Here is a 23,306-nt window from a genome sequence, read left to right as displayed (position 1 = left end):
AACTGTAATTTTTTGTGAAGAATCAACAACAAGTGGGACACAATCATGAAGTGGAACGAAATCTATTGGATATTTCAAACTTTGTTAACAAATAAAAAACTGAAAAATTGGGTGTGCAAAATTATTCAGCCCCCTTAAGTTAATACTTTGTAGCGCCACCTTTTGCTGCGATTACAGCTGTAAGTCGCTTGGGGTATGTCTCTATCAGTTTTGCACATCGAGAGACTGAAATTTTTGCCCATTCCTCCTTGCAAAACAGCTCGAGCTCAGTAAGGTTAGATGGAGAGCGTTTGTGAACAGCAGTTTTCAGTTCTTTCCACAGATTCTCGATTGGATTCAGGTCTGGACTTTGACTTGGCAATTCTAACACCTGGATATGTTTATTTGTGAACCATTCCATTGTAGATTTTGCTTTATGTTTTGGATCATTGTCTTGTTGGAAGACAAATCTCTGTCCCAGTCTCAGGTCTTTTGCAGACTCCATCAGGTTTTCTTCCAGAATTGTCCTGTATTTGGCTCCATCCATCTTCCCATCAATTTTAACCATCTCCCCTGTCCCTGCTGAAGAAAAGCAGGCCCAAACCATGATGCTGCCACCACCATGTTTGACAGTGGGGATGGTGTGTTCAGGGTGATGAGCTGTGTTGCTTTTACGTCAAACATAATGTTTTGCATTGTTGCCAAAAAGTTTGATTTTTGGTTTCATCTGACCAGAGCACCTTCTTCCACATGTTTGGTGTGTCTCCCAGGTGACTTGTGGCAAACTTTAAACAACACTTTTTATGGATATCTTTAAGAAATGGCTTTCTTCTTGCCACTCTTCCATAAAGGCCAGATTTGTGCAGTATACAACTGATTGTTGTCCTATGGACAGAGTCTCCCACCTCAGCTGTAGATCTCTGCAGTTCATCCAGAGTGATCATGGGCCTCTTGGCTGCATCTCTGATCAGTCTTCTCCTTGTATGAGCTGAAAGTTTAGAGGGACGGCCAGGTATTCGTAGATTTGCAGTGGTCTGATACTCCTTCCATTTCAATATTATCGCTTGCACAGTCCTCCTTGGGATGTTTAAAGCTTGGGAAATCTTTTTGTATCCAAATCCGGCTTTAAACTTCTCCACAACAGTATCTCGGACCTGCCTGGTGTGCTCCTTGTTCTTCATGATGCTCTCTGCGCTTTAAACGGACCTCTGAGACTATCACAGTGCAGGTGCATTTATACGGAGACTTGATTACACACAGGTGGATTCTATTTTTCATCATTAGTCATTAAGGTCAACATTGGATCATTCAGAGATCCTCACTGAACTTCTGGAGAGAGTTTGCTGCACTGAAAGTAAAGGGGCTGAATAATTTTGCACGCCCAATTTTTCAGTTTTTTATTTGTTAACAAAGTTTGAAATATCCAATAAATTTCGTTCCACTTCATGATTGTTTCCCACTTGTTGTTGATTCTTCACAAAAAATTACAGTTTTATATCTTTATGTTTGAAGCCTGAAATGTGGCAAAAGTTTGCAAAGTTCAAGGGGGCAGAATACTTTTGCAAGGCACTGTAGTATGTATGGAGCTCAAACTGGAGAGATGCAGCGAGATGCACAATCTTAGTATTTACACTGACAAGACACTTCCACTCTGAGCTTCAAATAGTAGAGAACCCCTAGTTGTATCTCATCTTCCCCTGAGCTGGCCTTGGAGCAGTGGTGGCCCATCCATTGGGCACGCAGGGGTGCCGCCCCCCCTATCTATGCGTCCGGCCCCCTAATCTACATGCAGGGCGCTGGACGCATGGATTCCAATGGGGGTTTTTTTTTTGAAGCACGTGATTAGAGCCAGAGGCTCTAATAGGGTTAAAAAAAGGGTGGGCTCGGGGCACAGAGCACTGTGCCCTGAGCCCACCCAGTTGTGTGACAATAGCAAATGAATATTCGCTATTGTCACACGGATCCTCCTCCTGGCCAATCAGGAAGCAGGTCCTGAGACCCATTTCCCGATTGGCCGAAAGGAGAAGCCATGCTATTGGCAAAGGAGGAGGAGGAGACACAGAAAACTGAGGGGGGAGCCACCGCCGCTGCTGCCTGCCTGCCCTCTACATGTCCAGGGTGAGTGAGCCGGCAACTGAGGGTGGTCCGGGGGGGGGGGGGGGGGTATGGTGTGGTCCGTCTGCTGCCCCTCTGCTCATGGAGCACCAGCCGCCACTGCCTTGGAGGATCATCATATCCTCACCTTCACCTCCATTAGCCCTCTGAGCCTGGACTCTTTCTGTGTCTGTCCCATTAGATGGAGTAAAGTTGTTATATAATTTATTAAAGAGCATTGACAAATCGCAAAGAGACAGCTGGAGCGGCACCGTGTGAGGATATGAGAACAGGCACAGTGAGCATGGTGACAGATTCCAGAGTGTGGCAGCTGGTCCTTTATCTACATCCACTCATCCATGTTACACCATGGCTTATATTACCGGACATCAGCAATAGCCAAGGTCTCCTGTGGGCAGGAATGCCTATAGGTTATACCATGTTATTAGGATCAGGAAAAACAATGGCTTATACTTTACATCTAACCCACAATACTTCAAGCTGAAACAGATTCTGTATGTTGATGAGAGTGAGCAAGTAACGTAGAACACTTCATAAATCATTTAAAAGATGGGCAGCCTGTTGCCTTCGCTGCCTTGGGGCTTGTTATCTTCCCAGTTACATTTCAAAGTTTACCCAATTCTGATTCAACAATTTCCCTTTTGGATTATTAAAGTATTCTGATTCTGATGTTTTCATTTTTGGTAGATGCTGAAGAGTTAAACTACCGGATGATTACTTATATCTCTTTGGGGCTGTTGGTGAGATCTCTATGCATGAGTTCCCGTGTCTGCACACCTGCTGTAGCCATTGTAAGTGGCTCCCACTTTTCCTGTTGGAGTTTTTGTTGATTTTAAATTATATAGAATGTAACAGCAATGGCCAAAACTCTCAGGTGGACAGGAACAGCATTGAGAATTATGGCAAGGAGATCTTACTGTTGGAATAGCGAACGCATGTACAAAGCCAGGGAATGTTTCAACTCATCAGGTTTTACTTATAAATACATTTTTACTTTTTTAAGATGGACTGACGCTTGAAGCACTTGGGCACACCTGGATTTTTGTGACTTCATAAGGGGCTTTAACCACTTTAACACCGGAGGATTTTGCTGCCTTGCGTCCAGGCCACTTTTTGCGATTCGGCACTGTACGACTTTAACTGACAATTGCGCGGTCGTGCGACGCTGTACCCAAACGAAATTTACGTCCTTTTTTTTCCACAAACAGAGCTTTCTTTTGGTGGTATTTGATCACCTGTGCGATTTTTACTTTTGCGCTATAAACAAAAAAAGTGCATAAATTTTGAAAAAATAACAATATTTTTCACATTTTTTATATGAAATTCCCCCCCCCCCAAAAAAATGTAAAAATCTAAATTTTTTTTTAATTTTTGGCCAATTTGTTTTCTGCTACCTATGTTTGGTAAAAAAATCACAATAAGCGTATTTTGATTGGTTTGCGCAAAAGTTATTAACTAAGGGAAAGATTTCTGTCATTTTTGGTGTTTTTTTTTTTTAACGAGTAATGGCGGCGATCTGCGATTTTTTTTGCAAGACTGCGACATTGCGGCGGACAGATCGGACCCTTGACTGACATTTCTGACACTTTTGGGGGTACCAGTGACATTTCCACAGCAATCAGTGCTATAAATATGCACTGTTACTGTAAAAATGACACTGGCAGGGAAGGGGTTAATTTTATTGGAGAGGGAGGGGTTAATGTATGCCTGGTGCTTACTGACGTGTGTGGGGGGAGGTGACTGAGTGACACAGGGACAGATCGCATGTTCAGCTATGCTGAATCCTGCAATCTGTCACTGTTTGTCACTTAGGAGATTCGCCATCTTTGTTTACACAAGCGGGCCGATCTCCAGACTCGATTCCCTGACGATCGGGGAAGAGTGGCGGTGATCACCGCCACTCCTCCCCTAGCCCGACTCCCGCTGTGACTGAAAACAGCGGGAGCGAGCCTCCGGCGGTGCGCGAGCGCCGCCCACAAGGGGAGGAGTCCAGCGACGTAGGTCTACGTCACTGGACGGGAACGAGCCACTTTGCCGCAGTACAGTCCCAGTGACTGGTCGGCAAGTGGTTAACCTTCAAAACATCTACAACTGAAAGTAAAGCCTTGGGATACATACAGAGGGTACAATCTACCTTCTCAGTACTTTCGTTTTTTAATCCAACATTGATAGACTACACCAAAGCACCCCATTGCCTTTTGTCCATTGTCTGGTGATGCTTGTGATTCTGGAACACCCCCAGCAGGCCCTTTGCTGCTTCTCGCATACAAGAAGCTTGATTTAAAGAAATAAAGCCCCAGCTCCAGGTCTCCCGCCACACTCACTCGCCCTATTACCCCCCTAGAGGTTCCACAGTAGTATTTTTAGTTTTTTTGTGTACCTCCCTTTTTGACATGGTCCTGGTCCTCTTCAGATCTCCAGCAGGCGGGTGGTTCTCAATGATGCAGAGAGCTCATAGGCGGTTAGTATTGTAGTCAGAGTTGCTATGTTTAAAAAAAAAAACTGGAAGACTACAAAAAAATGTCCACAGTTTGCATTTAAAGCCTAAAGTGGGGTACACACTATAAGAAAATTGGGCGAAAGATTGTCCGATTTTCATTGTTGTTTCACAGCAAATCGGAACCGATGAAAGAAAATTTGTACGAAAATTTTCCTACGACAAAGGCTTTTTTTGTTGTTTATTGTTTCTGGTGATGCACAGTCTTTCTTTTCTGATTTTTCTTGTACAAAAATCGTACGAAAACGGTACATATTACACGAAAATTGTTTGTTTTTTTCCCGTACGAGAACATTTTTGGAGTTTGTCCCTTTGAGAATTTTCGTAGAAAAATTCTGAATCTGTAGAAAGTGCTGTGCACACTATACGAAAATCGTACAAAAATTCTTTGGATGAAAATGTTTGCCCAATTTTCTTATAATGTGTATGAGCCTTAAGTTTAGTCAACATGTCCGTGTGGCCACATACACTATATTGCCAAAAGTATTGGGACACCTGCATTTACATGCACATTAACTTTAATTGCATCCCAGTTCAATATTGAGTTGGCCCACCCTTTGCAGTTATAAGGCTCCATGTACACGGGACGTTGTTAAAAGTCCCTTTGAATGCTGGAATTTTTTGGACGTTTGAAACGTCCGTTCGGTCGCGTTTGTACCCCCGTTTAGCGGGCGTTTAGCGGCGTTTGCGTTTAGAAGCGTTCCCCTTTAAAATGGAAAAACACGAACGCTAAACGCGGGTCATCGCGTTCGGACGCGTTCAGACGCGTTCGGACGCGTTTGTGCGTTTGAAACGCCGGGAAACACACGTTCGAACGCAAATAATTGCGTTCTAAAAACAGTCCCTGAACGCAACTGCCTGCAAATGACTGTAAACGACCTGGTGTACATGGACAGATAAGATAAAATGTAGATGGGTTCAGAGGCTTCTGAAAAAAACGCCCAACTGCTCCTAAACGGCCATTTCCAGCATCCCGTGTACATGGAGCCTACAGCTTCAACTCTTCTGTGAAGGCTGTCCAAAAGGTTTACAAGTGTGTCTATGGGAATGTTTGACCATTCTTCCAGAAGGGCACTTGTGAGGTCAGACTCACAGCTTTAATTCATGTCAAAGGTGTTCTATCGGGTTGAGATCAGGACTCTGTGTAAGCCAGTTAAGTTCCTCCACCCCAAACTCACTCATCCATGTCTTTATATGCCTTGTTTGTGTACTGGTGTGCAGTTATGTTGGAACAGGAAGGGGCCATCCCCAAACTGTTCCCACAAAGTTGGGAGCATAAAATTGTCCAAAATGTCTTGGTATGCTGATGCCTTAAAGGAGTTGTAAAGTCAAAAGTTTTTTTTTTTTTCTTAATGCATTCTGTGCATTAACCACTTGCCTACTGTGCACTTAAACACCCTTCCCATCCAGGCCAATTTTCAGCTTTCAGCGCTGTCACACTTTGACTGACAATTGCGCGGTCATGCTACACTGTACCCATATGAAATTTTTATCATTTTTTTCACACAAATAGAGCTTTCTTTTGGTGGTATTTAATCATCTCTGGGTTTTTTATTTTTTACAAAAAAAAAGAAAAAAGACAGAAAATTTTGAAAAAAAAAAAAGTTTTTCTTATTTTCTGCGAGTAAATTTTGAAAATAAATTTTTCTCCTTCACTGATGTGCGCTGATGAGGCGGCACTGATGGGCACTGATAGGCTGCACTGATGTGCACTGATGAGGTGGCACTTATGGGCACTGATGAGGTGGCACTTATGGGCACTGATGAGGAGGTACTAATATGCCGCACTGATGAGCACTGATAGGCGGCATTGATAGGCGGCACTGATAGGTGGCACTGATAGGTGGCACTGATGAGCACTGATAGGCGGCACTGCTGGGCACTGAGAGGTGGCACTGCTGGGCACTGAGAGGTGGCACTGAGAGGTGGCACTGCTAGGCACTGAGAGGCGGCACTGACGGGCGGCACTGATGGGCACTGAGAGGCGGCACTGATGGGCACTGGCGGATGGCACTGATGGACACTGACGGGTGGCACTGATGAGCACTGATGGGCGGCACTGATGAGCACTGATGGGCAGCACCATCAGTGCCCACACTCAGTGCCCATAGTGCTGCCAGTCAGTGCTCATCAGTGCCTAGATGAGCAGACACTGATGGGCACTGACTGGCAGCACTATGGGCACTGATTGTGGGCATTGATGGGGGACACTGATGGCGGGCACTGTGGGGGGCAATTTGTATGTTTTTTTACCTTTTAGTAATCAGGGCACTGGTGATCAGTGCCCTGATTACATGTCTCTGTGTCCCCGGAGGCTGACAGCTCCCCCTCCTTCCTCACACTGCAGGCTCCGTGTGAGGAAGGAGCGCCGGCGATGAGAGATGATCTCATATGTTTACATATGAGATCATCTCTCATTGGATGGTCCGATCACGTGGTCAATGGCCGCTGTGATTGGCCATTCACCACGAACTGTGATCGGCTGTGTCCAAGGGACACGGCCGACACAGATTCTCCCCGATGCGCGCTCGCGGGAGCGCGCGGGGAGCCTGCTTCGAAAATTTGAGTCCGCGCTGCAGCCGTATATAGGCTGTAGCGCGGATGCGAGGAAGTTAAGATAAAAAGCCTTCTGTGTGTAGGAGCCTCCCCAGCACCCCCTAATACTTATCTGAGCCCAGGGCTGCTGTTTGAAATCATGGGGCCCCATACAGCCTACCTGACCTCGGCCCAAAGTGACTGAGGACATAGATTTATCATTCCCTTTCTCTATAGCCTCAGCTGCACAGATGAATGAATAGGAAGCACTCTGAGGTTTCCTGCTCATTCACAAACTAAAGCATAGTAAATATTGGATACTATGCTTCAGAGATGAATGGACACAGGAGTGATTGGTACTGATCACTCACTGTGTTCATTCAGGAAGGGAAGGGGCCAGAAAATTACATCCCCCTGTGTGCCAGCAGCTGCTGCCAGCAGGAGAGGAGGGAAGCCAGCAGTGCTGTGGAAGAACGCAGCACACTGGGGTCTGGACAGCCGATGGAAGGGGTGCATGCTCTAGAACCAATCCTTTTGCAGTGCAGCTGAAGGGAGGGAGAGGAGGAGAAGCTGGTAGTGCTGCAGTGGGAGACAGAAGAGGATCGGTGCTTAGCAGGTGCCTGGGCCCCTCTTTTGAAATTATGGAGCCCGTGTCCAGTACAGGAGGGCTGGCTGTACTGCTTTATCAGCAGCCCTGCCTGAGCCCCATCTCTGTCAAGCGATGTCCACGAGTCCCTTGGGTGACCGGGATTTTCCCTCCTGATTGTCTGAGATACAGCCGCGGCTGTCATTTAAAGTCAGTTAGACAATCAGGAGGGGGGTAAACGGCAGCTCCATGTCTGAATGGACACACGAAGCTGTAGCTCAGCTCAGGTGCCCCCATAGCAATCTGCTTTCTGTGGGGGCACTCAATAGGAGGGAGGGGCCAGGAGCAGAAAAGAGGGACCTGAGAGGAGGAGGATCCGGGCTGCTCTGTGCAAAACCAACTGCACAGAGGAGGTAAGTATAACATGTTTGTTATTAAAAAAAAAAAAGAGACTTTACAATCACTTTAAGAGTTCCCTTCACTGGAACTAAGGGGCCAAGCCCAACCCCAAAAAACAACCCTACACCATAATCCCCCCCCCCCCACCAAATGATTGGGACCAGTGCACAAAGCAAGGTCCATAAAGTCCTGACCTCAACCCGATAACACACCTTTGGGAGGAATTAGAGCGGAGACTGCGAGCCAGGCCTTCTCGTCCAACATCAGTGCCTGACATCACAAATGTACTTCAGAAAGAATGGTCAAACATTCCTATAGACACACTGTTATAGCTGCAAAGGATTGGCCAACTCAATTTTGAACCCTATGGACTAAGACTGGGATGCCATTAAAGGTTTTGTGCGTGTAAAGGCAGGCGTCCCAATACTTTTGGCACTATCGTGTATATGTATACCTGTGTTTGTTCTGGGAGCAGGTTCCCTGCACAGAGACTGAGCCGATAGCTCTGGTTTCTAGTACTGAAGATCGGAAGCTGAGAGGGCCAGCTCTTGGTCAACTGAGCACTGTGATAGCCTGTGATTGGCTGTCACAGTGATCAGCAACTGCACAGGCCTGTCTCGTACTATTTTTCCTCTTGAATGGAGAAAAAGATACATTATAGAGGAAAAAAATGTAAACAAAAAAGACTGTGTAAATAAATAAATAAATAAAATAAAGATATAATGGCTAGATCAGGGTTTAGTTTGGATCAGGGATAGGGTCAGGGTCGAAGCTCATGGACAGTGTTTTAGGTAGCATTAAAAAAATAACTTTTTTATATAGTGTCAGTGTGTTTTAGGTAAAACCTTTAGCACTTTTGAACTTTGAATGACAATTGTGCAGTCATGCAACACTGTACCTAAACAAAATTGATATCATTCTTTTAAGACAGATAAAGCTTTGGTGGTATTTAACTACCACTAGGTTTTTTATAGTTTGCTAAACAAAGGAAAAAAGACCTACATTTTTGAAAAACAAAAAGTTTCTCTTTGTTTCTGTTTTTTAAAAAAGTAATTTTTCTCCTTCACTGATATGCGCTGATGAGGCTGCACTGATAGGCACTGATAGGCTACACTGATGGGCACAGATGAGGAGGCACTGATGAGGAGGCACTAATATGCAGCACTGATGGGCACTGTTAGGTGCCACTGTTAGGAGGCACTGATGGGCACTGATAGGCAGCACTTATGGGCACTGATAGGTGGCAATGATAGGCACTGGTAGGCGGCACTGATGGGCACTGATAGGCGGCACTGATGAGGAAGCACTGATGGACACTAACAGGCATCACTGATGGACACTGTACTGGGCACTGATTGGCATCACTGGTGGGCATCACTGATGGGCTGCACTGATAATCAGATGGCCCACCTGGGAAAAGTCACTTATTGGCTCTCCTCTCCTGGCACCCTGTCAGCGTTAGGAGAGGAGTGCTGATAACCAGCATTTCCTATTTACACTGTGATCAGCTGTGATTGTGAGACACAGCTGATCACATGGTAAAGAGCCTACGCCCCTCCAAAGGAAACACTGCGCCACCGATCGCCATGCTGCGCATGCCCCCGGGGTAACGCACGAGTGACCTGTTCTGAAGGATGTCATATGACATCTAGTTAGAACAGTAAAGCCACCGTCTGGCCGTCAAAAGGCTGGGTGGGAAGATGTTAAAAAAAACATGGAAGATTTTACCTGGTTACACAAAATAGTTGAGATAATGAGTACAGTTTTACTAACATTAAAGGGGTTGTTAAGGCAGTGCTCCCAATCACTGCTAGGATAACGTAGTATACTATATGCCGTTTTGTAAAATTCATCTTCTAAATACCTTTCTTCTCCCCGATCAGCGGTCAGGTGACCGCCCATCACTCTCTTTTTCTGATGTATGCACTACGGAAATATGTGTGAATGGGAAAACCTGGTCAACTAAAAAAAAAAAAAAAAATTAATAGCGTATTGTCAGCCTTAGAAATTTGTTCGTTCCAGAAAAAATTTCCATCCTGCTCCTTCAAATTTTCTTGTAACTTTGGTTGAAAAAACGAACATCAATTCGACCTTAATAATGATTCGAAAATCTAACGAACATTCATAAAATTAAAAATGTTGAGGAACATCTACTAGTGTATGGACAGCTTTATTCCAGCCTGCTCCCCATCAACTTCTGTGAGTACAAATGTGTTCTTGAGTGACCAATTGTATGAAGATAAATGAGATTGTCTATGGATGACTATAGAACTCCATGGAAAGCAGTTTGGAATAACAGATGACGGGAAGTCATTACCAGTAGATGGGGATTTGCATGGTTTGTTGGTCTGAATACCAACCATATCATTTGGGCTTTAAGGGAATAAAGACATCACTGACTCAAAAACGGCAAAACAGAAGACGCGTGAAGCTAGAAAATCTGGTTTTTCACACCATGAGTCATTTTTCAATTCATTCGAGTACTGTTTGCTGACAAATAAACACCCAGTGCCCTGAAAAGTTACAGCGAATAAAGATGAAAAAGAAACGCCTATTTACATTGTGATATAAGGATCATTTATTTCTTGTCACCAGTCCAGAACTCATGACATTTCATATCCAGAATATTTATCCTGATCCCTGGAATACATATCAATGTTCAGCATGCTGACAAATCATTACAGCTATGCTTTCATTGCTTGCCAATTGCTTGTATTATTCAGATATTTTCCATTGCTTGGTTAATGGCTGGAACTTCATTCATCCTGTTTTAAAGATGAATCCAGTTGGGGTTTAAAACATTATTAAAACAAATAGTGTAGCTGCTGACTTTTAAGAAACAGAAGCTTAAAGTGGTTGTAAAGCATCAAGTTTTTCACCTTAATGCATTCTATGTATTAAGGTGAAGAACCTGCTGTGCTGAAGCTCCCTCCAGGCCCCCATTTCCTAACTTGAGCTCAATCTAATCCAGCAATAAGAGAAAAAGTACCGTGTAAAGCAGGGGTGTCAAACTCAATTTAATCGCGGGCCGCATCAGCATTATGATTGCCCTCAAAAGGGCCGGTTGTATCTGTAAGACTAGATGTCAAGAGCATCCCCTACCCTTACATAAGACGTCAAGAGTCCCTCCACCATCAGAAGTTGAGTCCCCCACCCTCCCTTACATCACAGTGCACCTCCCTTACCTTGTGGTGCTGCTGGGAAGCAGCTGGAGGCATTGCTGTAAAGCAGAAAGTATAAGGTCTGGAGGAGGACTGGAGCTCTCCTGCAGCTACAGGAGAGGTGTGAGGGCCACATAAAATGGCTTGGAGGGCCGGATTCGGCCCGCGGGCCTTGTGTTTGACACCTTCGGTGTAAAGGGCCCCTACCCCTAGTACTACAAAACACAAAAAAAGGAAAGAAAAGATGGGGCTTTCTAGGCCAATTTGGAGTAGGACGATCAGAAATATCAGTTTGTTATATATAAAAACCTTGTTTATTAATACATATTAAAAACATGCATGACATCGGGGCATACAACCCAACATAGATACAACAAAACAATTAAAAAAGTACACAAGTGCAGAAATACTTTCCCATAAGGGGGTGTTGAGGACCCATTCAGAATGTTATAGGGTCTCTGATGGAATGCGGTCTAGGGGTCCCAGCAAGCCAACGCGTTTCGCATGGGGCTTCCTCAGGGCCAGAGAGACCAGAAAAGACCGGTATTTCCCACTGTATAGTGGACTGAGGATGGGCAGGACAGACGGACCACCAAACTCACAGATGCGACGATATGAATCATGAATTATATTGAACAAAAAATCTCCAGATCAAACAATAAAATGCCTCTGTATTTTACTTGTATAGGAGTCCTTCACTCTTTGTGCTATTAGGGGTATGCAATTGCTTAATCTGCAACGTGTGCAGCATGTACACACAACAAAGTGGATACTTGTCAATCAAGTTTATCACATCCCATAACTAGGGTCCTATGTATAACTAGGTACTCCAACCCAATAGAGTCCAAGGTTGGTCTTGAGGCAGGTATGTTTACTGTATAAAACTCATAGCCTATCAAAATAGGTAGTAGCTCCCATACTCCACAATAGAGTGAGGCTCGTATATGGGGTCCTGTAGTATGCCTGCCTTGTAATCCAGCAATGTGCAAGAGTGCAGCAGCTCCTACTGCTGTCTCTCTCCTCATTGGCCAGATTAAAAGCAGCAGGAGCCATTGGCTCTTATCCAGTGACACAGGAGCGGGGGCGGGGCAGAATTCTGCTGTCTGTGTCAGTGGACGCATCGACGGGACTCGGGAACGCGCCCGCACGGGTGCCCCCGGGAAAGCAGCTTTCCATGGGGGCACTTGATGAAGAGGAGAGGCCTGGAGTGCCGACGGGAGCCCCAGAAGAAGAGGATCAGGGCTGCTCTATGCAAAATGGTGGCACAGAGCAGGTATGTATAACATGTTTGTTATTTTTATTTTAAAAAATGAGGGTTTTCAACCCCTTTAACAGCCTGTGGAGTCCATCACTGTTCTATATGGAGCCGATTCTTCACCAGGCTTCCTCTCTCCACGCTGCCATCTTGGATTTGGGAGTCAGCAGTGTGCAGCATAGCAGAGCTGCGGGACTCGTTCCGCAGCCTCCTGGGATGTGCAAGGTGTTCCAGAAGAGAGGACGCAGCCCAAGTGGATTTCATTCTTGTCTAGGCAAGAATTGAGAAAGTGGGAGAGTGGGCTTATGTCAAAAATGGTATCTGCTTCCAGAAAAAAAAAAATGCAATACTTTAATTTTTGAGGTAAGGTCCACTTTTTTCTACCTTTGAAGTCAAACTTTTTATAGCTACTACGTCTCTTCAGCAATAAATTCTTCCTACCTACCTGCTAGAAAACTGCCCACCTCGAGTGTGCATCTCAGTGTGCCTTGGAGCTTTGTTGAATTAAAGTGAAACTTCACTCAAGAAAGGAAGTTCCACTTTCTTCCTACTCCCCTGCTCCTTTGCCATATTTGGAATATATAGATTTTTGGGGGAATGGGTACCTTGTTTTGAGAGGTACATATTCTCACTTCACCCAGGCGATCATAGTGGAAGTAAGTTTGCACCCGTATATGCGCATTGGGGAGCTGGCTGTGAAGTTGAAAGGAATCATAGCTGGCTTCCCACAGTTTACATGCCGGCACCTGGGGACCCAAAGATGGAGAAGAACCAGCCCGAGTGAGGACAACGCTGGATCCCTGGACAGGTGAGTATTTGTTTATTAAAAGTCAGCAGCTACAGTTTTGTAGCTGCTGACTTAATTTTTGGAAACCTGGCCGAAGCTCCTCTTTAACTTCTGTGCACATGCGCACAAGTTACTTAAAGAGGTTTTAAACCTCATAAAAAAAACAAACAAAAAAAACAAACACCTGAAAGACAAACACATAATGAGCTAGTATGCATCGCATACTAGCATATTATGAAATACAGTACTTACCTTAGAACGAAGCCCCCGCAGTGCCGCCCGCTCACCTCTCTCACGGGTGACATGTTCGGTCGCCCTTCTTCCAGGTTTGCGGCATCCGGCCATCTGATTGGCTGGAGTCGCGATGACGTCGCTCCCGCTCATGCACGCGGGAGCCGACGTTCACGGCACAGGGCTCCGAAGGAACAGCACAAGCGGCCGTTCCTTCAGAGCGCATGCGCCAGTGATGTCACTGGCTGCATGCAAAGTAAATATCTCCTAAACTGTGCATGTTTAGGATATATTTACACTACCTATAGGTAAGCCTTATCATAGGCTTACCTATAGGTACAAGTTGCAGAGGAGGGTTTACTTCCACTTTAACCCCAGGCTGGCCAATAAAGATGGACAAAGATGCCAAACCTAGAAGAAGATTACCAGGCAAAGAAGTCAGCAGCAAGGGAGCTCACAGAGGTTGCATTGCTGGAGGGGAGGTAAGTACTGCAGACTTCAGTTCAACATTGGGACTTGCGATGTGTTTAGATACATAATTTATATACATCTGAACGCAGCAGTATTGTATTTATTTATTACAGGTACTCATATAGCGCCATCAATTTACACAGCATTTACATATATATTGTACATTTATATCAGTCCCTGCCCTCAAGCAGTTTACAATCTAAGGGTTTCTAACTCACATTCATACATATACATATACATACTAGCGCCAATTTATGTTTATTTGTTTTTTTATTATTTGTTTTTAGCATTTATTACAGGTACTTATATAGCGCAGTCAATTTACACAGCGCTTTACATATATATTGTACATTCACATCAGTCCCTGCCCTCAAGGTGATTACAATCTTAAGGTCCCTGACTCATTCTTGCGTTATTACGAGATGTTCTCATGAAATGTTCTCAGATCGAGCCCTGGAACGCACGCGTTGACGCCATTTTGCCAGTACAGCAGATCGGCTATGCGGTGCTATGCATCAGGATTTTTAATTACAGGTGATTGCGCATTGGGGTTATTTTTCTATAAATTCGCAGTGACACTGATGGCCAGACACCCCAGATGGTGTCTTATCAGACGAAATGCGTCCGGTCTATTGCCATTGATCTCATTGCGTTCTATGTGATCTAAAGGATATCCTATGAAAAGAGTTTTGTATCTATCTATATGTAAGTGTTCCTAATCTTAAATTAATTCCAGTTTTGTATGGTTTTACACTATGTGGAGTTCTCTTGTCTTTTGATTGAGCCTCTCTGGAGAAGATTTTCATCCACAACTCACAGTGACTGGTTGGTCCTTTGCTTGTAGGTATTCATATCAACTGAAATATACGGGCTTATGGTCAGCAGAGTATAAAGTGGTGTTCAGGATCCGATTACCCCTCCAGATGGTTATACATCCAATATTGCCTTTACTGACCTTTTAGGCGTCAGCCCCCTCTGTTGTCGGTGGTGGTTATTTTACGCACAGTGTTTTTGAATATTCACGTGGTTTATACACTGAGGATTTATTTCTTCACAACACATTGGACTTTTTTTCTAATTGTTATTCATCTATGTATATATTGTTATCGGACATTGGAAACTGGAGTACCTGGTGGAAACTCACGCAGGCACAGGGAGAACATGCAAACTCCATGCAGGTACTGTCAGACAGAAATGCTAACCTAAGGGAACGTCTTTGGAGTGCGGCAGGAAACTGAAGTACAGTTGTGTTCAAAATTATTCAACCCCCACTGAAATTGATTGTTTTGGCCAGTTTGACATTGATTTTGATCATTCAGTCATCCTGCTTACAATTAAATCAAAGAGGCACGTGTAGGTCAGACAAATATAACATATATATATATTTGTATATATACAAATATAATTTATAATGAAATAACCACAAATGTCTTTTCTGTGCTCACATCATTATCAGTTCTATTCAACCCCCAAGTGACATTCAATCTTAGTACTTAGTACAACATCCTTTTACAGTTATAACGTGAAGCATAGCTTGACACGTGTCTTGCAGCGATCTACGGGTATCTTCGCCCATTCGTCATGGGCAAAAGCCTCCAGTTCAGTCACATTCTTAGGCTTGTGCACTGCAACTGCTTTCTTTAAGTCCCACCAGAGGTTCTCAATCGGATTTAAGTCTGATGACTGTGATGGCCGCTCTGAAATGTTCCAGCCTTTAATCTGCAACCATGCTCAAGTGGACTTGGAGGTATGCTTGGGATCATTGTCCTGTTGAAAGGTCCAACATCTCCCAAGCCTCAGGTTTGTGACGGACTGCATCACATTGTCATCCAATATCTCCTGGTACTGAAGAGAATTCATGGTACCTTGCACACGCTAAAGCTTCCCTGTACCTGCAGAAGCAAAACAGCCCCAAAGCATGATTGATCCCCCGCCATGCTTCACAGTAGGCAAGGTGTTCTTTTCTTCATAGGCCTTGTTCTTCCTCCTCCAAACATAGCGTTGATCCATGGGCCCAAACAGTTCTAATTTTGTTTCATAAGTCCACAGAACACTATCCCAAAACTTCTGTGGTTTGTCCACATGACTTTTGGCATACTGCAGTCGACTCTTCTTATTCTTTGGAGACAGCAAGGGGGTACGCCTGGGAGTTCTGGCATGGAGGCCTTCATTACGCAGTGTGCGCCGTATTGTCTGAGCAGAAACTTCAGTACCCACATCTGACAAATCTTTTCTCAGTTCCTTAGCAGTCACACGGGGACTTTTCTCCACTCTACACTTCAGGTAGCGCACAGCAGTCGAAGTCAGCATCTTCTTTCTGCCACGACCAGGTAGCGTTTCAACAGTGCCCTTTGCCTTGAATTTGCGAATGATGCTTCCTATGGTGTCTCTTGGTATGTTTAACATCTTTGCAATCTTCTTATAGCCATTGCCCTTCCTGTGAAGAGTAATCACCTCTTCTCTTGTCTTCCTGGACCATTCTCTTGACTTCACCATGTTTGTAGCCACACCAGTAAATGTCTAGAAGGAGCTGAGTATCACAGTCATTTTAAAGCTGCCTAATTGGTGCTTATTAGGCTTTATTGCTGCTCCTTGACATCCACAGGTGTTTTCAATACCTGATTGAAAACACTTCAATGAACCTCTGTTCTTCAGAGTGGTAGTCTTTAAGGGGTTGAATAATTGTGTCAATGAAGAATTCACAAAAGAAACATTTACTACTGTATTACAAAACCAATTGATGTCATTTTAGTTGTATATGGTTCTTTAAGAAGTCTTTGTAGGATTTCATTCTGAATACAATTACAAATGTACACTAAATTCCCTAAAACCCTTTACAGCATTGGGGGTTGAATAATTTTGAACACAACTGTACCTAGAGGAAGTGCTCACAGAGGGACCTAATCCACTGAGTTGGTCCATTCACCTAGCTCTATTTTGCTCCATAGGGTTTAGCAATGTTAACCAAAACAAGAAAAATTTGCATCCAGAGTCCCAATTTTTACCATATTTTACACCGTTCACATGTAAACGTTTGTTTGAACACCTACATGCGTACAGAGCAAATAGATAATAAACACCACTGAGTCCCCGTTCACATGCAGGCGACGCTACTTCCAGGGGCGACCTCCGAGGTCGCGGTGCGAGCAGCGCGCCGCGACCTCGGAGCGGCCGCCACGGACTTCATAACATTGAAGTCTATGGCGGTCGCCTCCTGGTCGCCCCAAAGAAGCTCCGGACCCTTTTTCTAAGTCGGAGCGACTTGTGTCGCTCCTATTAGAACGGGTCCACAGCTTCCCTATGGAAGGCGACCTGCGGCGACCTGTGAGGCGACCAGGTCGCCTCACAGGTCGCCTAAGTGTGAACGGGGGCTTACACTGCCTGGTAAATTCAGATCCAAGATGTAAACATCAACATTGTGTAGACAGCAGCGGCAGTGCAGACGCAATGGCCTCAGTCATTCTGAAAATTGAAGACTGGGGTCATTCTGCACCAGCGCTGCCACCACTGATTACACATTGTGGTCATGTACATCTCCACATGAATGGGTCATTAACATGGCGGCTGCGAAGGCTCATAATGACCTCGGCTCCTAGTTGTTCTGTGCTACAGCTTAGTAAACGAGTCATTTATGGGGAGAAGAACACATCAACGATGTATAATTGGTGATGGCTGTGCAGGCATAGAATGTACGCGTTTCAACTTATATGGACATAAGCGCATGTATGTTCGTATGAGCTCAGATGCAGTACAGACCACCTTAAAGAGGAACTTCAGCCCCCATTTAGTTTTGCCCCATCCCCTCCCTCTGCCACCGCCATATTATTTCCACTTTCTTCTCATAAGGCCATGGGCGTGAGGCCTGTGACACCATTTTTTAAAGTTGAGCTCAGAGTGAAGATAGGTTAGAACTTCTCTTTTAGCAGGGGAAGATGCTTTTCTCGTATTTCCTGTCCCTGTGAGAGGGGGTCAGAGCACAACTGGCCCAAGAGATTGTGCTGCCTGGGTCCAAGAATGAAATGCTGCCCCCCCCCCCCCCCCAAAAAAAAAAAAAAAAAATCACGCCCAACAAACGGCCCCCACATCTATCATTTTATATAAATATAACACTTAGAAAATATTATATATACTGTTATCTTTTTCAATAACTCACCACCGGACCCATCCATCAAACACCCGCTGTCTGTCCTCCTGTCACTTCTGTGTCTGCTGCGCCCACTGCCTTATAAGATCCAGCCTGCCCTGTGTAAAATGGAGTGTGCTGATGTCTGACGTCATTGCGCACACCATGATCTTCTGAGGGATGTTCCCCGGAGGAGATGCTCCACCTCTAAATACTCATCAGTTTGCTCTACAATTGGCATTATGAGATGGGAAAATGCCGCCAGTAACGTGCCGCAAACTAATGACACTCAAAACTGCTGGAAAAAAAATCTTGGGAGTCAATTTGCTGCACCTCTACGAGTGCTGCCTGGGTCCAATGGACCCAGCAGGACCCATGGTAGGGCCGGCCCTGGGTCAGAGGGACAGAAAGTGATGGGAAATCTCCCCAATAAGGACACAGACTGCAACTAAAACATTATTTAGAGTGGTGGCATTGAGGGAAAAGATCAGGAGAATGCAACTCCCCCCTGGGCTGTGTCAATGAATGATTTAGCCTGGAGTTTGGCATTTGAAGAACTCTAATAATGATGAAAAAATTAAACACCCGTCAGTTCATTAATGTATACTAACCTCTCTTAGCCTTTACAATGACCTTCTAGTGTTTTATAAAGAAAATCTCTAGTTTTCTCACTATCCTCTCCGTTCTACACTCCTCCCCTCATCAAAGCCCAATTTGTGGGTGTTTCATTTGTTTAGCTGTGTCAGTGCTCAGTGGTCTCCACCCCCTGTATAGTGAGTGTGCTGGCCATTCATTTGCAGATGTCAGTTACACAGAGCTGAAAGCATCCCCACAGCATCCTGCAGAAGACTCCGCTGTACGTATGCCTGGAAGGGTTTCACTGGCACCCCCTGCATTTCTAGTGACAGCGTTCATATCAGACAAGTAAACTGAGATAGAGATAAACACCCTGAATCATGGTTCATTTGTTATTCCTATAGGGGATAGGGTTGATACCAGCGCTATGGAGTTTCAGTACATTGATTGGACTGGAATTAGTATGATCAAATGTGATGTAAGCTGCCTCCAACCTACCTCTGAGGTAGTGTGAGATAAGAAAGTGCGGGAGTGTTGGTGATGGCGCTATCACATAAAAAGTGTGTAATGTGCGTATTGGTGAAAATAAAATACGTCTTTAAGAAATGCGTCTTTAAAAAAGTGCATATAGTGCATATGGTGCTTTAAGTAACCAATGTACCATCGCCACTTAAATGCAAAGTGCTAAGTGCCAGTAACCTTAAAACCATCAATAAAGTGCATACTTTGTGTTCAGTAAAACCATATCATAATGCCAACATAGATACAAAGTGCTGAGTGCTGGTTTGTACACCTATGTAATATTGCACCAAGTGCTCGATTGTGTGCCTTTAAATAATACACATTGCGCCTGTGGATCTCCACCAGGTACAAACAATGCTTACCGCACACTTTATGGCAGATGGTTCAGGTTTCTTCAGTTGCTGAAACAGAAAATAGCCTCCATTGCATAGTATATAGTAACCAAGTTAAAGCAAGTTAGCATCCACTCACAGTTAGGGAGTTCACTTTCAGCGTATGGTGTCCGCTGGGCTGCTTCCGCGTTCCACCGGTCCGAACCACCGTTACCGGAAGTGACTTACTGACGTAATAAGCCACGCCCTGCGCGTTTCGTCACTACGACGTCATCTGGAGCGTCGTAGTGATGTCCAGATGACGTTGTAGTGATGAAACGCGTAGGGCGTGGCTTATTACGTCAGTACGTCACTTCCGGTAACGGTGGTTCAGACCGGAGGAACGCGGAAGCAGCCCGGCGGACACCATACGCTGAAAGTGAACTCCCTAACTGTGAGTGGATGCTAACTTGCTTTAACTTGGTTACTATATACTATGCAATGGAGGCTATTTTCTGTTTCAGCAACTGAATAAACCTGAACCATCTGCCATAAAGTGTGCGGTAAGCATTGTTTGTACCTGGTGGAGATCCACAGGCGCAATGTGTATTATTTAAAGGCACACAATCGAGCACTTGGTGCAATATTACATAGGTGTACAAACCAGCACTCAGCACTTTGTATCTATGTTGGCATTATGATATGGTTTTACTGAACACAAAGTATGCACTTTATTGATGGTTTTAAGGTTACTGGCACTTAGCACTTTGCATTTAAGTGGCGATGGTACATTGGTTACTTAAAGCACCATATGCACTTTTTTAAAGACGCATTTCTTAAAGACGTATTTTATTTTCACCAATACGCACATTACACACTTTTTATGTGATAGCGCCATCACCAACACTCCCGCACTTTCTTATTTGTTATTCCTGTTAATGCTAGCTGCATGGTCGAACAAGTGGTGGTGGTGGGGGGGAGGGGGTCATACTGTCCACCACACTTGCTCTGCGTATGCACCATGTAGAAAGATGGGACAATGCGCTACATGAAATTTGCTCCCTGGGGGACAGGAGCAATTAAAAAAGCATTTTTTTTTTAATTCATCTTAAAAATGATCATTAAAACTGAACTCTGGGATAAGTAAATGTTGTCTAAAAAGGCATGTGTAATTCTTCCTGAATTTTGGTGTGCTTTGTACATTTTCTCTAGATCTGTGCTGTAGTCAAGTGTGAAGCTTTGCCGCTGTGTAGGAGTTTCCTGTATTAAAGACCGGTCACTGCTGCTCTCTCCCCATGTGCAGGGTGGCTGGTCTTGTCTCCGCCCCCTCCTGTAGTTTTCTGCAGGCAGCCTGTGGTGGGTGGAGTCTGCAGGGTCCCTCCCACAGCTCTGCTTAGGCTGTGTTTAGCACAGTGATCATGGCACTGCTATTTTTACAAGGTAATAACTGGATTTGCAATTTGGATACTGGATAGGCATTTGGAGCATACAAAGTAGACTTATATCCTTTATTAAGACATATATTCCAAAGAAAGTTTAGGAGATATTTACATTGCATACAGCCGATGGCCGCCCATGCTGTTTCTTCAGAGCCCTGTGCCGTGACCGGTGGCTCCCGTGCGCATGCGCGGAGTGACATCACCCGGCTTCAGCCTGTAATACAGCCGTAGTCCTCAGACCTGGAAGGAAGACAGGCAAAGATGGATGTGGCCGGCAGCGGGGACAACGTGGGCTTCGTTGCAGGAAAGTGTCACGTAATGTGCTGGTATGTGATGCATACTAGCACATTATGCATTTACTTCCTCTTTAAGATCACTTGGAAGTGCAGGTGGGATTACGGTCACTGTAGATCTGAGGGGGACATGCAATGAAAATTGAAAACAGCATTTTTGCTTACACGTGATTGGATGATAGAAATCTGCAGAGATTCCGCTCATTTTGATCTTCCGCTTAGATCTACAGTGACTGCACTTCCAGTGCACAGTGGATTTTCCTTTAGTAAACCAACCCCATTGTGTGTCCAGGGTTGGGGTTTCTGCAGAGTTCTGGCAGCTCATTGGTCAGTTGGTATGCGGCCAACGCCATAGAGATGGGTGGCATTTAGTGGCCTCTGAACACAGAGAACTTCACGCCTCTGCTGACTGTGAATGTAGCCTAAAGGCCCACACACATGAAAAGAAAATCCTACTGAAAAGTCAGTACGACGAACGATCGGCCACCTATCTGATCGTTAGTATAGTGCTTTTGACAGCCGATTGCAACTTTCTGGACAACAAAAACTGAAGGTGCAGCCTAGAAAATTATTATCTTATGTGAATATGTCTGATTTTTGTTGAATTGTACGAAAATAATCAAATAGGAAAAAAATAAGAAGCAAAGAACGACCCTACGCTTCCTCTTCTATCAGGCTAGTACCTAGATACGTTTGCCCTTGTCAGCCGAGATTCCTCGTACAAGCCAATACCATTCCTATACATCACGGACACGCGCTTTCATGAAAGATCGGACAAACGATTGTCAGATTTTCTCATAGTGTGTACTAGGCTTACAGAGCAGATTGTGTCCATTGACTCAAATAAAATCTGCTTTGTATTTGGAGTGGAAGAGGCTTATTGTAGCCCAGCATACATCCAATCTTCCCGCCTAGCTAGTCCCTTCCATTGTCATCCAGAAACAAAGGAGCCAGGCCTGTTCTGGCTGGACAGGGAGTACAATGGGAAGGTGGCAGGGGGTGCAGCTGGGTGCCCAGATCAGGCCTGAGCAGCTGTGTGCTCTGCACTAACTTCACACTTCTCAATCAACTTCTTCTTTCTTTTCTGCTAATTCCCTTATAGGTGGGGACTGAACCATTCCACCAAAAGAGAGGGGGGAGGAGGGGGAAAGCCTTGCTGCTGCAAATTCACAAAGACTGCAGAATGGAAGGCAGATTCCCCTTCATAAGTTCTATTAGTACAAACCATAGGGGGGGGGGCTTTTATGTTTTTGTCTTTAATAAGATGAAACTTTTATTTGAAGTGTTTACTGTCAGTGATAGGAGATGCAGCACTGTGCTGTCATTGGAAGGTATGGGTGATGTCAGTGCAGGAATGCAATCTGTTGCATGGTGCTGGATGAAGTCAGTGATGGGGAATCTTCTATTCTGATATATAGGAGTGTTGGTGTGAAGGGCTGGCTGGCTAATGGGGATGGAACCTGCAGCAGATGAGTGTGTGTCTGGGCTCCCCCCTGATCTAGTAGTACAGTCTGTAGGGGGGAGGAGAACACAGACAGGACAGACAGCTGATTCCCAGCTACAGCCAGTGGAGGCAGAGGCATCCATCCACCTTCCATCCATCCACCCTCCCTCCTCTGCTGGATCCTATACACGGCAAGATCTTCTCCCAGGGCTGTCATGTGCGATCCCCAGAGCTGAGCACCAACCAGCACCCCACACAGGACTTCTAAAGGATCACCCATCTCACTTGCAGCACCATGGCATTCAGTCCCTGGCAGATGCTGTCACCCGTCCAGTGGGCGAAATGGACCTGGTCAGCGGTGAGGGGGGCAGGAGGAGAAGAGGGCACCGAGGATGAGGATGACCACTGCCAGGAATCTGGGTGAGTAGAGGAGAGGACACTGTCAGCCCCACTGAGGATGGGGCACTCAGCATTCACCCATGAGGATGGGGCACTGCCAGCACCAATAATGCACCCACTGAGGATAGGGCACTGCCAGCACCCACTGAGGATGGGGCACTGCCAGCACCCACTGAGGATGGG

At 45.1% G+C, this 23,306-nt stretch overlaps 1 protein-coding gene across 4 annotated transcripts in view; it reads left to right on the top strand.

Annotated features, from left to right (window-relative positions):
- The window catches only part of TACC1 (transforming acidic coiled-coil containing protein 1), a 184,773-nt gene that overhangs the window by 47,981 nt on the left and 113,486 nt on the right, over positions 1 to 23,306 (top strand). For 3 of the 4 annotated variants that reach the window (XM_082255223.1, XM_082255220.1, XM_082255221.1), the window contains exon 1: positions 22,798 to 23,144. The exons of the other annotated variant lie outside the window; for it this stretch is intronic. In XM_082255223.1, coding sequence (XP_082111349.1) covers positions 23,020 to 23,144 — 125 coding nt within the window. In that variant the 5' untranslated portion in view covers positions 22,798 to 23,019. Of the gene's footprint in view, positions 1 to 22,797; positions 23,145 to 23,306 lie in introns of those variants that run through there. 4 annotated transcript variants of the gene reach the window in all.

The sequence above is a fragment of the Pelophylax lessonae genome, assembly GCF_965119305.1.
Source record: "Pelophylax lessonae genome assembly, chromosome: 4".
Taxonomy (NCBI): domain Eukaryota; kingdom Metazoa; phylum Chordata; class Amphibia; order Anura; family Ranidae; genus Pelophylax; species Pelophylax lessonae.
This window is presented reverse-complemented; position numbering and strand designations above follow the sequence as displayed.